The 17,497-nt window shown below is 44.0% G+C and overlaps 1 protein-coding gene across 1 annotated transcript in view; it reads right to left on the bottom strand.

Annotated features, from left to right (window-relative positions):
• Positions 1-13,302, bottom strand: part of RPL5 (ribosomal protein L5) — a 31,372-nt gene extending 18,070 nt beyond the window's left edge. The window contains exons 1-5 of the mRNA XM_029617971.1: positions 13,150-13,302; positions 11,433-11,502; positions 11,220-11,335; positions 9,317-9,451; positions 5,071-5,273 (exon numbers count right to left, since the gene is read on the bottom strand). Coding sequence (XP_029473831.1) covers positions 5,071-5,273; positions 9,317-9,451; positions 11,220-11,335; positions 11,433-11,502; positions 13,150-13,152 — 527 coding nt within the window. The 5' untranslated portion in view covers positions 13,153-13,302. The remainder of the gene's footprint in view (positions 1-5,070; positions 5,274-9,316; positions 9,452-11,219; positions 11,336-11,432; positions 11,503-13,149) is intronic.
• Between the last annotated feature and the right edge of the window lie 4,195 nt (positions 13,303-17,497).

A 17,497-nucleotide genomic window follows, 5' to 3' on the forward strand; every position in this document is an offset into this window, starting at 1 on the left:
TGACATTATCTGTAGATGTATTTCTGCCCACTCCATAAGAAGATCTATCTCCTCTGACACTTGCTGGCTTTTGGTTCCATCCTGGCGGTTGATGTAGGCTACCGTTGTTGCATTGTCCAACATTACGCAGACCACTTGACCCTGGAGTATGTGGCTGAATTATAGACACACCAAGCCGATTGCCTGGGCTTCCAGGCGGTTTATGTTCCAGAGGGCATCTTCCTCGGTCCAATGCCCCTGGGCCGTCAGTTCCTGAGAGTGAGTTCCCCGACCCCAGAGGCTTGTGTTTGGCATGAGGACCAGCCAGTTCGAAGGGGACAGAAGTACACCCAGATGAGCTTCCTGCAGCCACCACTGGAGCCGAAAGTATACTTCCATTGGTAAGTGAAGGTGAATCAAATAGTCTTGAGACAGCGAGTTCCAACGTGAAAGCAGGGAGCGTTGAAGTGGTCGCAAGTGTCCCCTTGCCCACGGCATTTCTATCAGGGTTGCCGCCATCAAACTGAGGACTTGAAGATAGCTCCACACTGTTGGGCGTATTGTGTTGATCAGATGCACTCGGGACTTCAACTTCCATATCCACATCGTCGTGTGGAAGACCTTGCCCTTCTTGGTGTTGAACCAGACTCCCAGATATTCCAAGGACTGGGAGGGTTTGAGACTGCTTTTGTCCAGATTTTTGACCCGAGTTCCTGACGCAAGGTGGTCACCCTATTGGTCACCTGGAAGCTCTCTTCCACAGACTTTGCCTGGATCAGCCAGTCTGGGTACGAGTGCACCAGGATCCCCACTTTTCTCAACGCTGCCATCACCATAATCATGGAAAATGTTCTGGGGGTGGTAGCCAGGCCAAAGGGCAGTGCCTAGAACCGATAATGGCGACCCAGTACCGCAAAGCATAGGAAACCATGTTCTTGCTGGATTGGAACATATAGGTAAGGCCTCGGATAGGTCCAGGGAGGTTAAGAACGCTCTTGATTGCACAGCCATTATCACAGAGCGTAGTGTTTCCATGCGGAAATGAATCAACTCGTAGATGTCAGCTGACGCTCTTGATATCCAGGATGGGGCAAAAGGAACCTTCCTTCTTGGGGGCAATGAAATAGATGTAATAACGCCCCGTATTTTTTTTCCTGGGGCACAGGTACAGGATTATAGCCCTCATCCTAAGGAGCCTTAACAGGGTAGTCTCCACTGCCTGCTTCTTGCACTGGGAGTGGCAAGGAGATTATCATGAATATGTCCCGAGGAGTGCTGTGAAATCCCAGCGCATATCTTTCTTGTTTGACCTCCAGTACCCATTTATCCGAAGTGATCTCGACCTACCATCAGTAGAAGAGGGACAATTGATCCACTATCTCCTCGTTCAGAGGGTGGGTCGGCAAAACTTCAGTGGGGGGTTCGGAACGAACCCAAGCCTGACCCTCTCTTGGGCTGCCGACTCCGAAAGGACTAAGACCTCCCAAAGGACAGAGATCTCTGAAATGTTGAGTTTCTGTACAGGCAAAAGCATTGGGAGTCAGGGTACTGGAGATTTGCCCCATTTACTGGCAAGCTTTTCCAATTTGCTTCCGAAGAGGAGTGATCCTTTAAAGGGCATCTTTGTGAGATTTACTTTGGAGGTTGTGTCTGTAGACCAATTCCTCAGACATAGCTGTCTTCTGGCCGCCACCACTGAGGCCACTCCTCTGGCCAAGGTATGGACTAGGTCCGAGTCCACGTCAGCTAAAAAGGTGGTGGTGGGTTCCATGACTGCTCTGGAATTTGCCCCCTAGTCATCCACCTCCCGAGAGAGGAGCAGGCATGAACGTGCTACCAGCGCACAAGAAAAAGCAATCTGTAAGGTCACTGTAATTGTGTCAAAGGCCTGTTTAAGGATGGACTCCATCTGCCTATCGTACGCATCCTTTAAGGCCGCTCCTGCCTCCACTGGGACAGTTCGTTTAGAGACGGCACAGACCAGCACATCCACTTTAGAGAAATGCAAATGTTCTCTCACTGCTGGATCCAGTTGGTACAGAGCTTCTAACGTTCGTCCATCTTTAAAAGTTGCTTCTGGGGCATCCCATTCCAGGTCAATCAACTCCTGGGTGGCTTCCAGTACTGGAAAGTAGCTAGAGGCTTTCCGTAGGGTAATGAGAATAGGATTCTTCTTTGCCTCAGGAACTCCCAGCATCTTCGGGATCTGGGAAACCAGGGCCAGCAATTCATCTCTATGGAAAAACCATAACATGGTCCGATACAGTTCTAAACCAGGGGGAATTTCCCCATCTCCCAAGGAATATGGATCCTCTTCTTCGTCCGTGCCATCCACAGCCCTGCCAGGCATACCCTTGGTGAGTCAAGACATGCCTCAAGGTCTGCCAATAGGACTGGGAGAGGGAGAGCTTACCAGCTGAGGCTCCGTCCGAAAAGGGGCAAGTGAGGTAGCAGACTGCACTTATATGAAGGCCTTGAAAGAATTCCATCCAAGAGAAGACGGCTGGGTCCATGCCTAGCCCAGGAGGTACTGGAGCAGGAGCCCCTAAATTTCCCTCTCCCATGGATGACCCAGTCCCAGGGCTACTCAGATCTGGGGTACTTCTGGTTAAGGCTATGACTGACTCATCCTCTGAATGGGATGAGCTGGGCTTAGCAAAGTCCGGGGAGGCCAGCTCTCCCTGGGCTTCCTCAGTGCTGACATAAGCAAGAATCCAGGTCAGATTGTGCAGCCCTAATATGCCATTGGTGGCAGTAACTGCATGTTCAGACAGCTCACGCTTAAAGTTTTATGCAGATTTTGGGCACCTATGTGGGTCGCAGCGAGGTGCACGCACAGCACCTGCACCCGGCTTTACTTGTATTCTGTGCCTAGTAAGCAGTGCACGTAGGTACATGCGTGATGTTGTGTGCAGAGCCAACACGCACCGCGCGTACCAAAGCTCTATAGTGGCAATACAGGCACAAAAATGCACGCAAGATGGTACTGCTGCGGCCTACCATGTGGTGTGCCAACCAAGCTTACAACAGGGCCTAGCCCACCGAGGAGCCACTCAACCTGCTCGGAAGCCCACTTCCCCTTACCTCAACGGGATTGGAAACGTCATCGGTAGAGCACATTGAGCAACGAGACTGGAGGAAATCCCTTTTTTTCTTTTTACTTACTTTCTTTACAGCTTACTGGCTGAGCACAGATGGTCTCCGACTGCAGGGGCAGAGGGCTTTGGTTGTCACCGCCGTGCTCAGCTTCCTGCACCTGCTGCCTTTCAGCTACTTCAGCAGCAGAGTCCACGCTGAGAACCAGCTACCGGACCAAGGCACACCTCTAAGGGATCTCGGAAATCGCTTCAGGAATTCTCAACTGGGGGAGGGACCTTTAGGTATCACCGCAGGAGAGCGGGGCTCAATTGTTTTCTCCAATTTAAATGTAGAATTTCTTCTTCCAAAAGGTCCAGTGATCCCCATAGGGAAAGCATGTCCATATCTGCTGGAGAAATACTGAAGGGCTGAGGTCACTGCAGGGGTGTATCTAGGGTGACATCAGCTTTGAAACCTGACTGTCTCCATCTGCTGGCAAGGGAGCATAAACCCATTGGTCCTGAGTCCATCTGGCTACACATTAAGAAATTTATCTTTAAATGGACTGACGTTAAGAAACTACAGCAAAATATTAGGGGGCTTTACCGCGGGTTTCTCTTTTGTATCCTGATCGCCAAAACGTCACCAAGGAACTCTACATCAGCAGGTTCAGTGGATCCCATTCAGAACTTAGCCATCTCCAAACTGCAAGTTTATAGTATTTTCAAAGCAATATTCATAAGAGAGTCAAATATCCTGGTTCAGTTGCAAATTGAAGTTGTTCCAGTTCAGATCAATTGTTACAAATTGTTAAATGCAGAGCTCCAAAATTCTTACAGACCTCATCCTAATGCTCCAAAGCAGCTGGATCTTGCATTTAGACAATTAAGAGATATTTTGTCCAATATGAAGAAAGGCAAAAAAGAAAAAAACCCAACAGAAATTAAACTGTTTCAGGTTTAAAATTACACAACCCCAATCCAACACCTCCATGTGCAGGCATGCAAAATGTGAGAATTGAATTGCAGTCACACTGCTCCCACTGCCATCACATGCCAATCAGAAGTCACTGAGGTACTGCACCCCCAAAACAAAACAAAAAAAAAAAAAACAGTCCCCCTCCTCCTGTTTCAAAGGGTAGGAGGGAGACACCTGCAAGCTGGATTCTGGACTAAATTTCCAAAATTCGAATAACCCTTCCTGACCCCAGGATGACAAATCACCACAAATGCTTGGATCTGCCATTCAAAGTCAGAAATCGTGCCATAAATTTAAGTCGGACAAGTCAAAAATGAAAACTGAAGCAGATCACCTCCAGATCCAACAAGCATACCATGGTTCAGTCAGACAGAACACCAAGCCCACAATGAAGACATTACCTTCACATGTTTACAAGTGCCACAATGCAGAAATCTGGGGTTAAAGAAACTGTGCGCTAGATTTCAGCACATATTTGGAACGCCCAGATTACAAACTTTAACTCACAATGCAGTAAGCAAACGCATTGGGAGTTTAAAAAAAAAAAAAAAAAAAAAGGACGTGGACTGTAAAATGTGCATTCGGCACAGGCTAAATGCACATTTTAACTTGGAACAAATACCCGATACGGAGCCGGAAGGAGAGTGCTCTTACCCGGCTAAGTGGCAGCAACAGTGTGACCAGATAACCGGATAAATCCCACACTTTTTTTGAGGTTGTTTTTTTTTTTTTAAACTGTTTTTAAGGATCTTCAGGACCCAGGAGTTAAAGTTTACAATGCTAAGAAACTGCATTTCTTCAATTGCATGGGATTTCCATGCGAGGGAACTAAGCAGTGCTCACATTTTGCAATGCACATTTTGTGAACATAAAATTCCTTGCTGCACTGACAGTAAGGTTTATGCTCACGAAATTGTGCATTTGAATGAAGGTTAAAATGTGCGCTCAGTTGAATGCACTGCTCTGCATTGGCCTGAACGAGCGGGAATTTCCAAAATTAGTTCAGCTTGCCGCGACCTGACTCATCTTATTTACCTGTGAGGAATAGACAGACCACCATCGACTGCTCCTTTTAGGGCTCCAAACACTTTGTTTCCAGTGGTAGTTCTTGCAAGACCTGCATCCAAATAGCAAGTAAAGGCGCTAGGCTGACCATCAATGCTTTCCACGTTATATTCATCTCCAGTTACTTCAACCTGCCCTTCGTAGACTTTGTCCAGTCCAAACTTGTTCAGAAGCTGCACAAAAACAAGAAGCACATTTTCGATCTCCCAAGTTCATCCTGTCATATCGTTGTCCTATGTGGCAACAATTACTAACTTTGGCTTCTGCCAAGTAAAGCTCTGACCAGCAATTTAGGGATCTGAGCTCCTTCCCTGGAAGCTTCAAGTTTCAGTAGGAAACATTTTTCAGGGTTTCAAGAATGCTTTAGAAATGGAAGTTTTATGATCTTGTCAAAACGTCCCTACCAAAGACCAGTTCTTTACTATCTTTTTATGCTGCTGTTTGATATCGCCCTCTTTATTTTAAACCCATCCACCAACACGGGCTTCACTGTTCTGACCGGCAAGAAAATTACAAAGGTAGGTAACTTTTATAGTGAAGAAAGTCTAGACGGACAGCTCCATCATTTTCACACAGAATCATATATTAAAAAAGAGGGCTGTTTCAGCAAGAGGTTAAGCTTCTCTTTAGCTGGGTTTGCCTTTTCCCTAATAATTAAACCCTTGAGCTACCATTTCTGTTTTCATGTATATATAAACAATGAAGGAGACAAGACTTGTTTATCTTCTCTTCTCTTGGAGACCACAAAGTTTTGTGGCTCCTCAGAAAAGCTCTTCCAAATGAATAAGCATAATTATTTTGGCAGCACAATGTCGTTCCTTTGTATTTAAAATATTTCTAGCCTTATCAAAACAAAACAAAAATAAATCAAACACAGAATTAATGCACACAGTATATAGCTCACCAAATCTATACAGAACTTTTAACCTAAAATAATGGTCAATAAAAAGCTGCATTAAAAAGAGGTTATATAGATCAGACAGATCTAAGATGGGGGAAAAGCATTCCATAATATGGGCCCAATAATTGAAAAAGCTCTGCTTCATGTTTTAGCTAAATGGGCTTATTTTACTGTTGAAATAATTAGCAGACCTTCTCTAACAAACAACAAAAGTTTTGCAGGAAAAAAAAAAAAAAAGGGATACATAAGTCTGACAGACTAAAAAGGGAGTTTCCCTTGTCCTTCAAACATTTTTCACAATTCTTCTATATTCCTGCTTCAGATCAAGTCTGCCAGAATCATTTTTTGGCTCTTCAAATGGCAGGATGCATTAATGCAAGGCTGGAAAATCCCAGGAGCGAGAGCACCCGGTGTCTAAAATTTGATACCTGATAACATATCTCATTCCCAGGGATAAGCGCTGGCTTTCCCAAGTCTACCTGGCTAATAACTATTTATGGACTTTTCCTTCAGGAACTTGTCCAATCCTCTTTTGAAATCACTGTATGTTGGTTGCCTTGACCATGTCCCCTGGCAATACATTCCATAGCTTGATTGCTCACAGAGTGAAAAATACTTCCTATGATTTGTTTTAAATCCGCTGGTTGCTAGTTTCATGGACTGTCCCCTGGTCCAAATGTTGTTTGAAAGAGTAAATAACTCTTCACTATTTAGCCATTCCACCCCATTCATGATTTTATAATCTCAATCATATCCCTTCTCAGTTATTTCTTTTCCAAGTTAAAGAGTATTTCTCCATAAGGGAGCTATTCTCATCCCCCTTTATCATTTTTGTCACCTTTTCTATGTTCACTGTGTCTTTTTTTTTTGAGGTGAAGCGACCAGAACTGCACACAATACTCAAAGTTTGGTCGCACCATGGATGTATACAAAGGCATTATGATATTATTGGGTTTGGGTCTCGATTGCTTTCCAAGTAATTCTTGACATTCTATTTGACTTTTTGACCACTGCTATACACTGAGCCGAAGATTTTATTGTACTGTCCAAAAGGACGCCGAGGTCCTTTTCCTGGGTAGTGACTCCTAACACAGAATCCAGTATTGTGTACTTATTGAGATTCTTCTTCCCTACGTGCACTACGTTGCATTTTTCCACATTAAATTGCTTCTGCCATTTAAAAGTCTCACAAGGTCCTTCTGCAGTTCTTCCCAATCTCCAAATCATTTGTAAATAGCACAGGTCCCAATACAGACCCCTGGGACACGCCATTCGGAAAACTGATCATTTAGTCCCACCCACCGTGTCGTCACCAATCCACAATAGTACACTGCCTCCAATGCCATGACCTCACAATTTCCTGAGGAGTCTCTCATGAGGGACTTTGTCAAATGCCTTCTGAAAATCCAAATACACTGTATCAAGCGGCTCACCTTTGTCTTTATGTTTATTTTCATCCTCAAAATTGTCTAGTAAATTGGTAAGGCAAGACTTCCTTTTGCAAAAACTATGTTGATTCCCATTAAACTGCGTCTATTTACATAGTCAGGAATTTTGATTTTAAAATAGTTACTTACAAAGCATACTATAGGTGATATCTCATGCCCCACAGGCTGAAGAAAATGTATCATAGAGCATCAGAATTTTGCTGGAGAGGATGTGGGGGTATTGGGACGATGGCAGAATTCTATCTTTGTCTCACTTTGGAAGCGGGTGAAAACCCTCATAACGGATGTTACAAAGTGTGAGGTTGATTTGCAACATGAATTCTTTTTTTTTTTTCTTTTAATGCTGAACTAGAGGATATTACAGGTCCGCTTGCCAAGTTAAAACCCCATATTATGCTGGCAGCTAGGTTGAAGTGGCATTATACTGGAAGAAACAGGAGGCAGCCAGCAATGGATTCTATAAGTGTCTATGGCACATCTATTCTATGGAATGACTTACAGCTTTGCGGAGACAATTTCTCGTTTTTTCAAAATTCTGGGAGATATTTAAAAACATGGGCATAAAGAGAGGAGAGAGGAAGAAGGGGAAGGATAGGGTAAATCTACAGTTGGTGCTTCAGGCACAGATTATATATAATTGTATTTGAACAATTTGACATGTGTTTATTTAAGCATTAGAAGTGTTATTGTAGGGTGAACATAAGTCTATTAAAAAAAATTAAAATTAAAAAATACTTTCTACCATTTTGTCTGGTACGAGCATCAGGATCACTAGTTTATGATTTCCCAGATCACCCCTGGAGCCATATTTAAAAACTGGCTGCCACAATTGGCCACCCTCCAGTTTTCTGGTATTGTGGGTGCTTTAAATGATAGATTGCAAATTACCAGAAACAGGTCTGCAATTTTATTTTTCAGTTCCTATAGATCTCTGGGGTGAATATCACTCCCAAATGAAAATTCTGCTCCACTGCTGCACACCAACCTAGTTGTTTCACTATTGCTTTACAATGACTGTGCTCCAAAAAGGTTCTGTCATCACTGTAATGCACCGGTATTCACTCCCAGTCCTCATAAGCCACCAACATGCATGGAGGGAGGTGCATGCAAATCTCTCACGCATATCATTAAGGATGGCCTGAAAACCTGGCCTATGGGTAGCCCTCAAGGACTGAAAGTGAAGACCACTACCCGAATACCTTTCCACACTCACTGTGGCTAACATCTCTTAGCACATTTCATTTAGCCAGTTTCCAGTTTGTAGGAGTTTTTTTAGTGGGGGATCCAGTGAGGAAGCTAACATGCTACAGCTTACCCTTTTCTTTGCATGATGGACTTCAACTTTTCACCTTAAGCAGCCACAGAACTAAAACTTTTGCGCTTTATACAGAAGTTCTCTCCTCAGACTATGCTGTGCCATACTAATCCATATTTTATTTCAGTATCTCAAAACTACATGACCTGGGGGCAATATAGGTTAAAAAGAGGTTAGCAAACAGGACTAGTAGTAAAATACCAGTAGACCCACAGAGATCCCCAAGAAGACAGCCCGCACTACATGCTTACGTTCACGAAAGCATCAGGAGTGGTGTGCCTGCTAAGAACAGCCCATCAAATCTTACTTTCTCAAGTATTTGTAGGTTTTAAATTTATTTTCACTTCTAATTTAGGCTACCTACATGCATGCAATATAATGGGATCCAAGCTAACAAACCTCAGGGTTGGGGATAATAAGCACATCCAAAGGAAGAACCCAGCAACACACACACACACACACTCACACTGGGTATGGATGGAACAGCAGCAGTGTTTCAACTTTGCACAAAAAGCACTGAATTACTAGGAATGAAGCCCAGCAAATGCTTACCCTGCGGGCCAGCAGCAGACCGGTGCAATATGCTGCAGCATAGTTTGTCAGTCCAACCTTCACACCATACTTAGGCAGCTCATGTGAATAGGCTGCACAGACAATCATGTCCCCTTCAATTCGGGCATAGGCAATCTACAAGAAAACACATATCCCAAAAGTTAGTGGTTCCTTGCATAACACAACTGTACTGTACATTACCTTTCATTGCCTTTATAAAACACACCCTCCTTGAGAAGTGACACCACGTACATCATCTCTGTATATTAAAACATTTTTGGAGGATCACAACAGATTTCTGTTCACTCCCATAATCTGTAAAGATCAAGGACTGAACTTCACTCTCAACCTGGCCTTGCCTGGTGCAATGCACTCTTTGACATCTTCCTACAGTCACAGAAGTACTACCTTCTGGTCACCAGTGGCTAGGAATGGGTTCACCATGTTACTTCTAAACTCTGCCATCCTGAAAGGGTCACTGAATCTTCACATGCAACAATGTGCGGATTATTTTGATGTTTATAGAGCAAGGCACTCTACAGCAAAATTAGAGAGCGGTTCAACAAGTCCCTGCCCCAGAGAGTTATTGAAGCAATGGAAGTAAAACTGACTTGCTCAAAGTCACAGTAAGCATCAATGACAGGAGGATTTGAACCCAGGTTTTGCATTCCCTAATGCATTATTTTAGCTACTGGGCCTCCTGCTTACCAGTTTTCTTGCTGACCAGCTAGAGCTTATTACATTACTAAGCTGTCAGAATTAAAGTGTGATATCTTTTAAAGGACCAAGAAAAAGATTTTGCAATATATGAGCTTTCCAGATCCTGGAAGTCCATTAGATCGCAAAAGTCATACTAAAACATCATTTTTTGGCACAATGCTGCAGTGGTTTGCTTGCCTTCTGCAGCTTGCAGCACCTGGTCTTCTCAGGCAGTCTACCATCAAAGTACTAACCATGCTCAATAGAGCATAGCTTCCAAGATTGATGGGCTCACGATCACTCAAGGTCCTTAAATAAAAAAAAGTTATACACACCAACTTAAAAGACTTCAATTGTCTCCAGGACATTCTTTGAAATAACCACAGCATTCTCACTTAAGTTAACAAGTAGCAACCAATTTCAGAATCTTCTCATCTGCCTCAATGTTTCAACTCAAGTGCTCAACCCAGGAAAGAAGGCGTCATAGCAGATTTTAAGATGAAATTAACTGTACCTGGCATGTCACCGGCAAAGGAAAAGTTTATCAATGCATATTTGGTTATGGAGTTACATAATAATGGAAGCTTCCACTAACTTGCATAACAATAGCAATCAACTTCACAACAGAAGACAAATTTTCCTTAATTCTTTATAGGTGCAATGGGATAGGTAAACACCTAACACAACAATAATGAATAATCAATACACCAATTCCAAAAATACAAGCAAGAAAGGCAGTTCAATGTCTGGTATTAATAGCATGACAAAAATCCTCTATTTTGCAATGTCAGTGGAAATGGGGAATAAATGACCTTCCATCACAAGCTGATTTGCATCCCTTTGCTTAGATGCACTTTCTAAACAAACCAGAACAGCGTCCCTCAGAGATCCATGAAAGCTTATTCTGATCAGAAAGCACGTGTATCAGAGAAACCAAAAAGTGAACACCAAGACAAAACATGGCACAGGCTTACCAATAAGCATGTCACAGCTCCCTCACAAACTTTCCCTAGTCACAACCCAAAAGTCATAGGTGCCTCTCACTTGATTCATGCACTAACACATCAAAAGGGATCTTTCCCTCAACCCTAATACCAGGGGTGAAGAAAAAATAAACTGTCCCCAGGAGAATCTTTACATTTGGAATCCTGGCATAGCTAAAACATGTTGTCACCCTGTTGGCCCAGAAGCGTTGACCACTCACCTGGCAGATGATGTCCCTGTTGGTAATACGTACAATCATCCTGTACTTAGGAGTGTTGTACTTGTTCTTATCTTGAATTACCAGACGCTTGCGGGCATAGTAATCAGTTTTCCCCTCTAGCAGACGCAAAAGACAGTTATTTCAATTTTTTCTTCAAAAGAAAAAGCACAAAATGCACAATTAAAAGGTCAACACAAATTTCACCGAATTTACCTCTTCTTCGTCGGAATTTCACCTGGTACCTTTTGAAGTAAGCTTTGTTCTTCACAACTTTCACAAACCCCTAAAACAAAAGCAAGCACACTGTGGTCATCCAAAAAAAGAAAAAAAAAAAAAGATGGATGCTGCATAGAACATCCTGAACAGAAATGCATGGAAATGATAGATCAGCAGCAATACATCATCAGCTATTTAAAAAAAACAAAACCCAGACAAACCCCACACATATAGCTTAACAAGTACTTGTACCAATTATATTACTAGGCTCTACATATACAAAATGGGGATGCAGCCTAAGGGACCCAGTTCACTAGTATTCACATTAGGCCTGCACTACTCCATCAATACTACTTAAAGGGATGACAACTAATGAAAGATAAATTAGCATTTCAATAATTTAAAATACAAATTTTATTAATAAAACTGAATAAAAATGTATAATTCATTAGCCAATGAGAGGAGGAATTTTCAAAATTATATTCAATGGCGTCAAGGCTGTCAGAAAAACAAGCAGTGCCAAGAGCCAGAGGAATACTAGACTGCACAGGAGCAAATACAAACAACCGAAAAAAAAAGGTTGTAATAATGGCTTTGTACAGCTCATCATTAAGACCACTTTAAGAGCACTGTGTGATTCTGGAGGATGCATCTCCAAATAGGATAAAGAAGTAAAAGCAGTGATAGGCTATGAAAATGGCACCTGTATCATAAGCACTATTAGGTAAGACTGAGGACCTAGCATAAGTGAACAAGGAACGTGATAAAGCCATTCAAATATTTCAGAGGCACAAATAAGACAGATGTCAAGCATTTTTCTGGTGGCAAAGAAGTTCTGGGTCAAGGGCACAAACTCAAGGAAGCAACAAAAGAAAATATTTCATTGAAAGGATGGTGAATGCACGGAACAGTCTCATAATGCAAGTGATCGAGTAAACAGAGGACATCAGAATTTAAGGGAAACAAGCAAACACCGAGGATCCTTTCCTCCGGGGCTCAAGAAGGGTCTGCTGCATTGTAACAGGTAAGCAAAATGGGCCCATTGGCAGGCCTTGTGCTCTTTACCTGCCATCATATTCTCCGTTTCTACATTATTCAGGCACTGTTAATTCTCAATTTGAAAGAGAAGGTACAAAAATTGGGAAATACATATTTTTATCAGCTTTTCCAATCGACTAGCAGAAACTTTTTGGAAATTGGGGCCCAGAGTCAACCAGTTAAACAGCCTATCAACACAGGAGGCCTAGAACCCAACCCCCGAAGAAAAAAAGCCTCGGGAACCCCCCCCCAATCTTCCAGCTCGAAGGGGCCCGTGAACAAACAGCGCCCCGTGCACGGACACCCCCTGTCCTCCACCCATAGTCCAGGAAGCCGTAAGGGGACCGGCAGGGCTCAATATGGCGGCGACTGCAGAGTCCGCTCCCGGTGCCCTGTCACTGCAGAATACCCAGTTCCAGGGGCGGGAAGCCCGGCAGAGCTGGCCAGGAGGAGCGAGGTCGAGTCCCGGCCACACGCAGAGCTCGGCTGCAGTGAGGCACTGACGGAGGGGGGTGGAGCGGCAACGCCATTAGGCCACGCTGGAAGCTGCAGCAGCTCTCCCCCCAATCTAACACCATCCGCGGCTCCTCGGCCGCTTCCGCCGATGCCAGCAGGCGCGCTGGGCCAGCGGCCGCCCCTACCATCCACTAACGCGGGATCGGGGTTCGAAGCTCACCATCGGGCCGACTTTGGTCCCGCCTCGGCTAAGACAGGGGAATCTCAGCACCAACGTCGGGACGCCGCAGCACCGGGAAAAGGCCTTGCATTCTGCGCATGCGCCGTAAGTACAGCCCGGCAAAGGCAACCCGGCTTAGGACGGCTTCGGAAAAATCAAGTTAGGAAAAAAGTATAATGCCATCTTGTGGAAGGAAGGTAGAGTTGCCAACATTGAAAAATAAAAAACAAGTCGGTAGAGGACGCATAGGCACAACTTCAGAAATGTTTTCCAATAAAGGGTCCAAGGTAATAAGATGTGAACTTAAAACTGTGCGCTGAAATTCAGTGTATGGTTTCCTACACATGCACAGGAAAAATAACTCCCGATGCAGTCAACCAATGGTGTGCTAATGCATTGGAAATTTAAAAATGCGTGCTAATCTGGTGCACATGCTTAGCAATTAGTATGCATATAATATGATTTATGCACAGAATGTATATTTTGGGCCAGATTTTAAAATCTACGCCCGATTTTATAACATGTGCGCACAGCCACGCGCATGTTATAAAATCCAGGGTCGGCGCACGCAAGGGGGTGCACAGTTGTGCAACTTGTGCGTGCCGAGCCGCGCAGCCTTCCTTGGAGGGAACTTTCCTTCCGCGCCCCCCCCCCCCCCACCTTCCTCTCCCCTTCCCTACCAAACCCGCCCCCCAGCCCTACCTAACCCTCCCTTACCTTTAATTTTTAAGTTGCGCTTGCCTCCGGGCAGGTGTAGGTTGCGCATGCCGGCGATAGCCAGCTCGCAATCCCGGGCACAGCAGCCAATGGCAAATGGCCGCTGTGCCTGGAGACTCCAGCCCCGCCCCGCCCCCAGACCGCTCCGCCCCACCCATTTCCCGCCCCCTTTTTCAAGCCCCGGGACATACGCGCGTCCCAGGGCTTGTGCGCGTAACCCTTTTAAAATCCGCCCCTTTGTGCATAGTATCTTCCGCACATTATTATTTTTATTAAATATATTTAAGTGTGATTTATGTACACAAAACAAAATTTCTGTGCATAAAATACAATTTCTGCCCAAAGCATTTTCTCTGCCCATAAAACATGCTTTGTGTGCATAAAACTTGATTTGTACACAAACTGTTTTGCACATGTAAATTCTGAGTATAGGATCCCCACACCACAAACTCTGGGTTCAGCCTCATAGACTAATATTAGACTGAGTAACTGTACTCCAGCTCAGACCAGGAATTAAATTTTGAGCATTAAGAAACGTGTGTTAGGCCTATATGCTGCTCTGCTTCTGGGAGTAATAGCTAATGCATTCATTAATATGGGATATAAATGGAAGAGCGCTAATTTGTGCACACAGTCTTATTCAGGTTTGTATGCACATTTTTGCAAGCAAAACTCCTTGCTGGCATTGGAAATAAAGTCTGCACACAAAAAATGTGTGCACATTCATGGGTAAAACCATGCACACTGCCCCGTGCACCTTACTACATCAGGTCCTTAGATTTGTAGAAGCTGTGTGCAGGGCCTGTGCTAGCTTTTTTGCTGTCCTATGCGAACAAGTACTGTGCTGTTCCCCCTTCCCCCCCAGTCATTCAGTCTTTGTCCCACGCCCATCAAAAAAAAGACCAGCTCCCTCCAACAATCTATATTTTTTAAAACTGACACCCTTCAAATGGAACCCATGATCATTTGTAATGTGTGCTGGGCATGGGCTTGGCCCTCAGAAAGCCATGAATAGATGGAATTACTACTACTACTACTACTTAATATTTCTATAGCTCTACATTACATATACATCACTGTAAATTATCTTTACAATATATTAATCCTCCCATACTAAAACAACCCTAACTGCCAGCACTCAAACAGTAACAAACTTATCTATGAAAAGGTAAATTGCACATATTACATCAGGCCCTAGAACACCAATACACTTCCTATTAGGAAAATAGACTTCTATAGATCACTACAGATAAAATATATGGTAGCAGAATACCTCACCTCAGTCACACATGGAGAACACAGACAGACCCTGACCAAATACAGAATAAAAGACCAGAAAGTATAAATAGAAACATGCTGAGAAGAACTGAACTGGAACCCACAACAATCGAGCCTCTATAAGCAAAACAACAATGGAAAAACAGAAACCTTACCATTCTTCGTAAAATATTAAATTATAAAATCAAAAAATATAAAACATCAATCATAATAGTTAAATCATAGTCATAACAAGAATAAATATTTCAAACCAGTTCACAAATAGAATATCCAAAATTTCCCAAACACCAATAAAATATTTCAAAACTTCTGATGAATAAAAAAATCCAATTAAAATATGTTCTATTTCCCAAAAAAAAACAATAAAATATTAAAAAAAAACCAGAAACATCAAATTACACCCAATAATTAAGACTAATAAGGATTAAAATATCTCCTGCTCTCCATATCTGGGATCTTTTGATTTCCAGTCACCTTGAGATTGTCATGGATTGGGGAGGTAGGGCCACACAAACTTTATCTTTACACACACACACCAACACATATTCACTCTCTCACACACTCTAACTCTTATATACATGTCTATGCTCTCACACAATATTGCTCTCTTTCCCTCACAGACACATTCTGTATGTGTGTGAGCATGCCTGTGAGAGCCTATATGTGATACAAAGGCTCTCACAGGCACATACACATGCATACAGGCACTTGCACACAGGCTTTCACACAAGCACACACAATATACATGAACACAAGCTCTGACATAGACATACACTCAAGTTCTCACACAAAATACATATATATGCACTCAAGCTCTCACACATATACAAAAACATACACATGCACACAAACTCTGACACACACAAAGCTCCCACATAGACACAGACACATAGACATGAACACAAGCTCTGACACATATACACTCAAACTCTCACAAAGACACACACACAAGCTCTGAAACAGACACAAACACTTGCACATACAATCTCTGACAAAGATACACACACAAGCTCTCACACAGACACGCACACAAGTTCTCACATACATACACACACACACACGCGAGCACAACTTCCTTTCACCAATCCATAGTGTGATGGACTCCACCGCTGCCCCCTCTGTCTTCTTTACTTCTGGCCGTAGTGGGATGAGCTCCACCACAGTCCTATGGGCCACTCTTTCTTCGGCCTCACTGGCCTTTCTATGAAGGAGAGGGAGGGGTGGGAATCACAAAACTGTGAGCGCATGCGTGCAGCTAAAAGGGGAATTTTTCTCATTTTTGGTTGCTGGTGAATTGAGCTCTGCCAGCATCTCCTGCTGCCGCTCTGTGCAAATGCACGGTGTGCACACCTGGTTGCACTGGACCTGGCTGTATGTAGCTGTGAGATAGTTTCTGTTGGGGTGTGTTTGGGGGGAGTGGAGTCTGTGAGTGTAAGGGGGGGATACAAGTGAGATTTGCGTGTGATTAGGTGGGATTGTGTTGTTGGGATATCTCTGTGTGTGCATGGATGGGTGGATGAGGGTGGTGAAGTTTGGGGATGTGGGGGTCTGTGTAGGGAGGATAAAATTGTAGGTGTGTGTGAATATCAGGGGGGTGGACATGTGGGGTGCATTATAAGTTATGTGGGTGGGAGGGATTTGTGGAGAAGTTATATGTGTGGAGATTTTGAGGGTTTTTTTGGGGGGTATGGCTATGTAGGTAGATTTGGTTGTCAGGGAGTATGTGTGTGAAGGGGTTATGTGAGGGGGAGTGTGTTGGGGATGGATGTGTGTGGCTTTTTTTTGTGGAGGAGCCTGGCTGTGTTTGTGTAGGTGGCGAGTGTGGTTGTGGCAATTCTGCATGTGGGTGTGGGGGGGGGGTGCATTGAGAAGCGTCATTTATTTTTCCTGTGTCTGTGGGCGGTGTAGGTGGGGGTGGGTGTGCTGGGAACAGGTTTGTGTGTGTGTGTAGTGGCTGCATGCGAGGGGTGTGTGTGTGTGTGTGGGGGTGTTTGCACTTTGGAAGCACCTTTTTGTCCCTCCTTTGCCAGTTGCTTCAGTTAGTTCCCCTGTTTTTTGTCTCTCTCTCTCTCTCTCTGCCTGGGTTGGTCTGTGCAAAGTGCTGGAAGGGGGTGAAGGGTATTTCGAATGGAGCAGTGGTCAGCATTTTAATAGCTCAGACAGCTTCCAACAGTTTCCCATAGAAAGAAATTGGGGGGGCTTTTTTGGAGGCGCGGTTTTCTGAAAATTCTGATCTGATGTTTCTAGTAAGCAAGTGCAAGCCCGTCTTCTTAGGAACATAAGGTTTGCCAAACTGGGTCAGACCACAGGCCCATCAAGCCCAGTACCCTGTTTGCAACAGTGGCCAATCCCA

This window comes from Rhinatrema bivittatum, chromosome 10 (genome assembly GCF_901001135.1).
Source record: "Rhinatrema bivittatum chromosome 10, aRhiBiv1.1, whole genome shotgun sequence".
NCBI classification, from domain to species: domain Eukaryota; kingdom Metazoa; phylum Chordata; class Amphibia; order Gymnophiona; family Rhinatrematidae; genus Rhinatrema; species Rhinatrema bivittatum.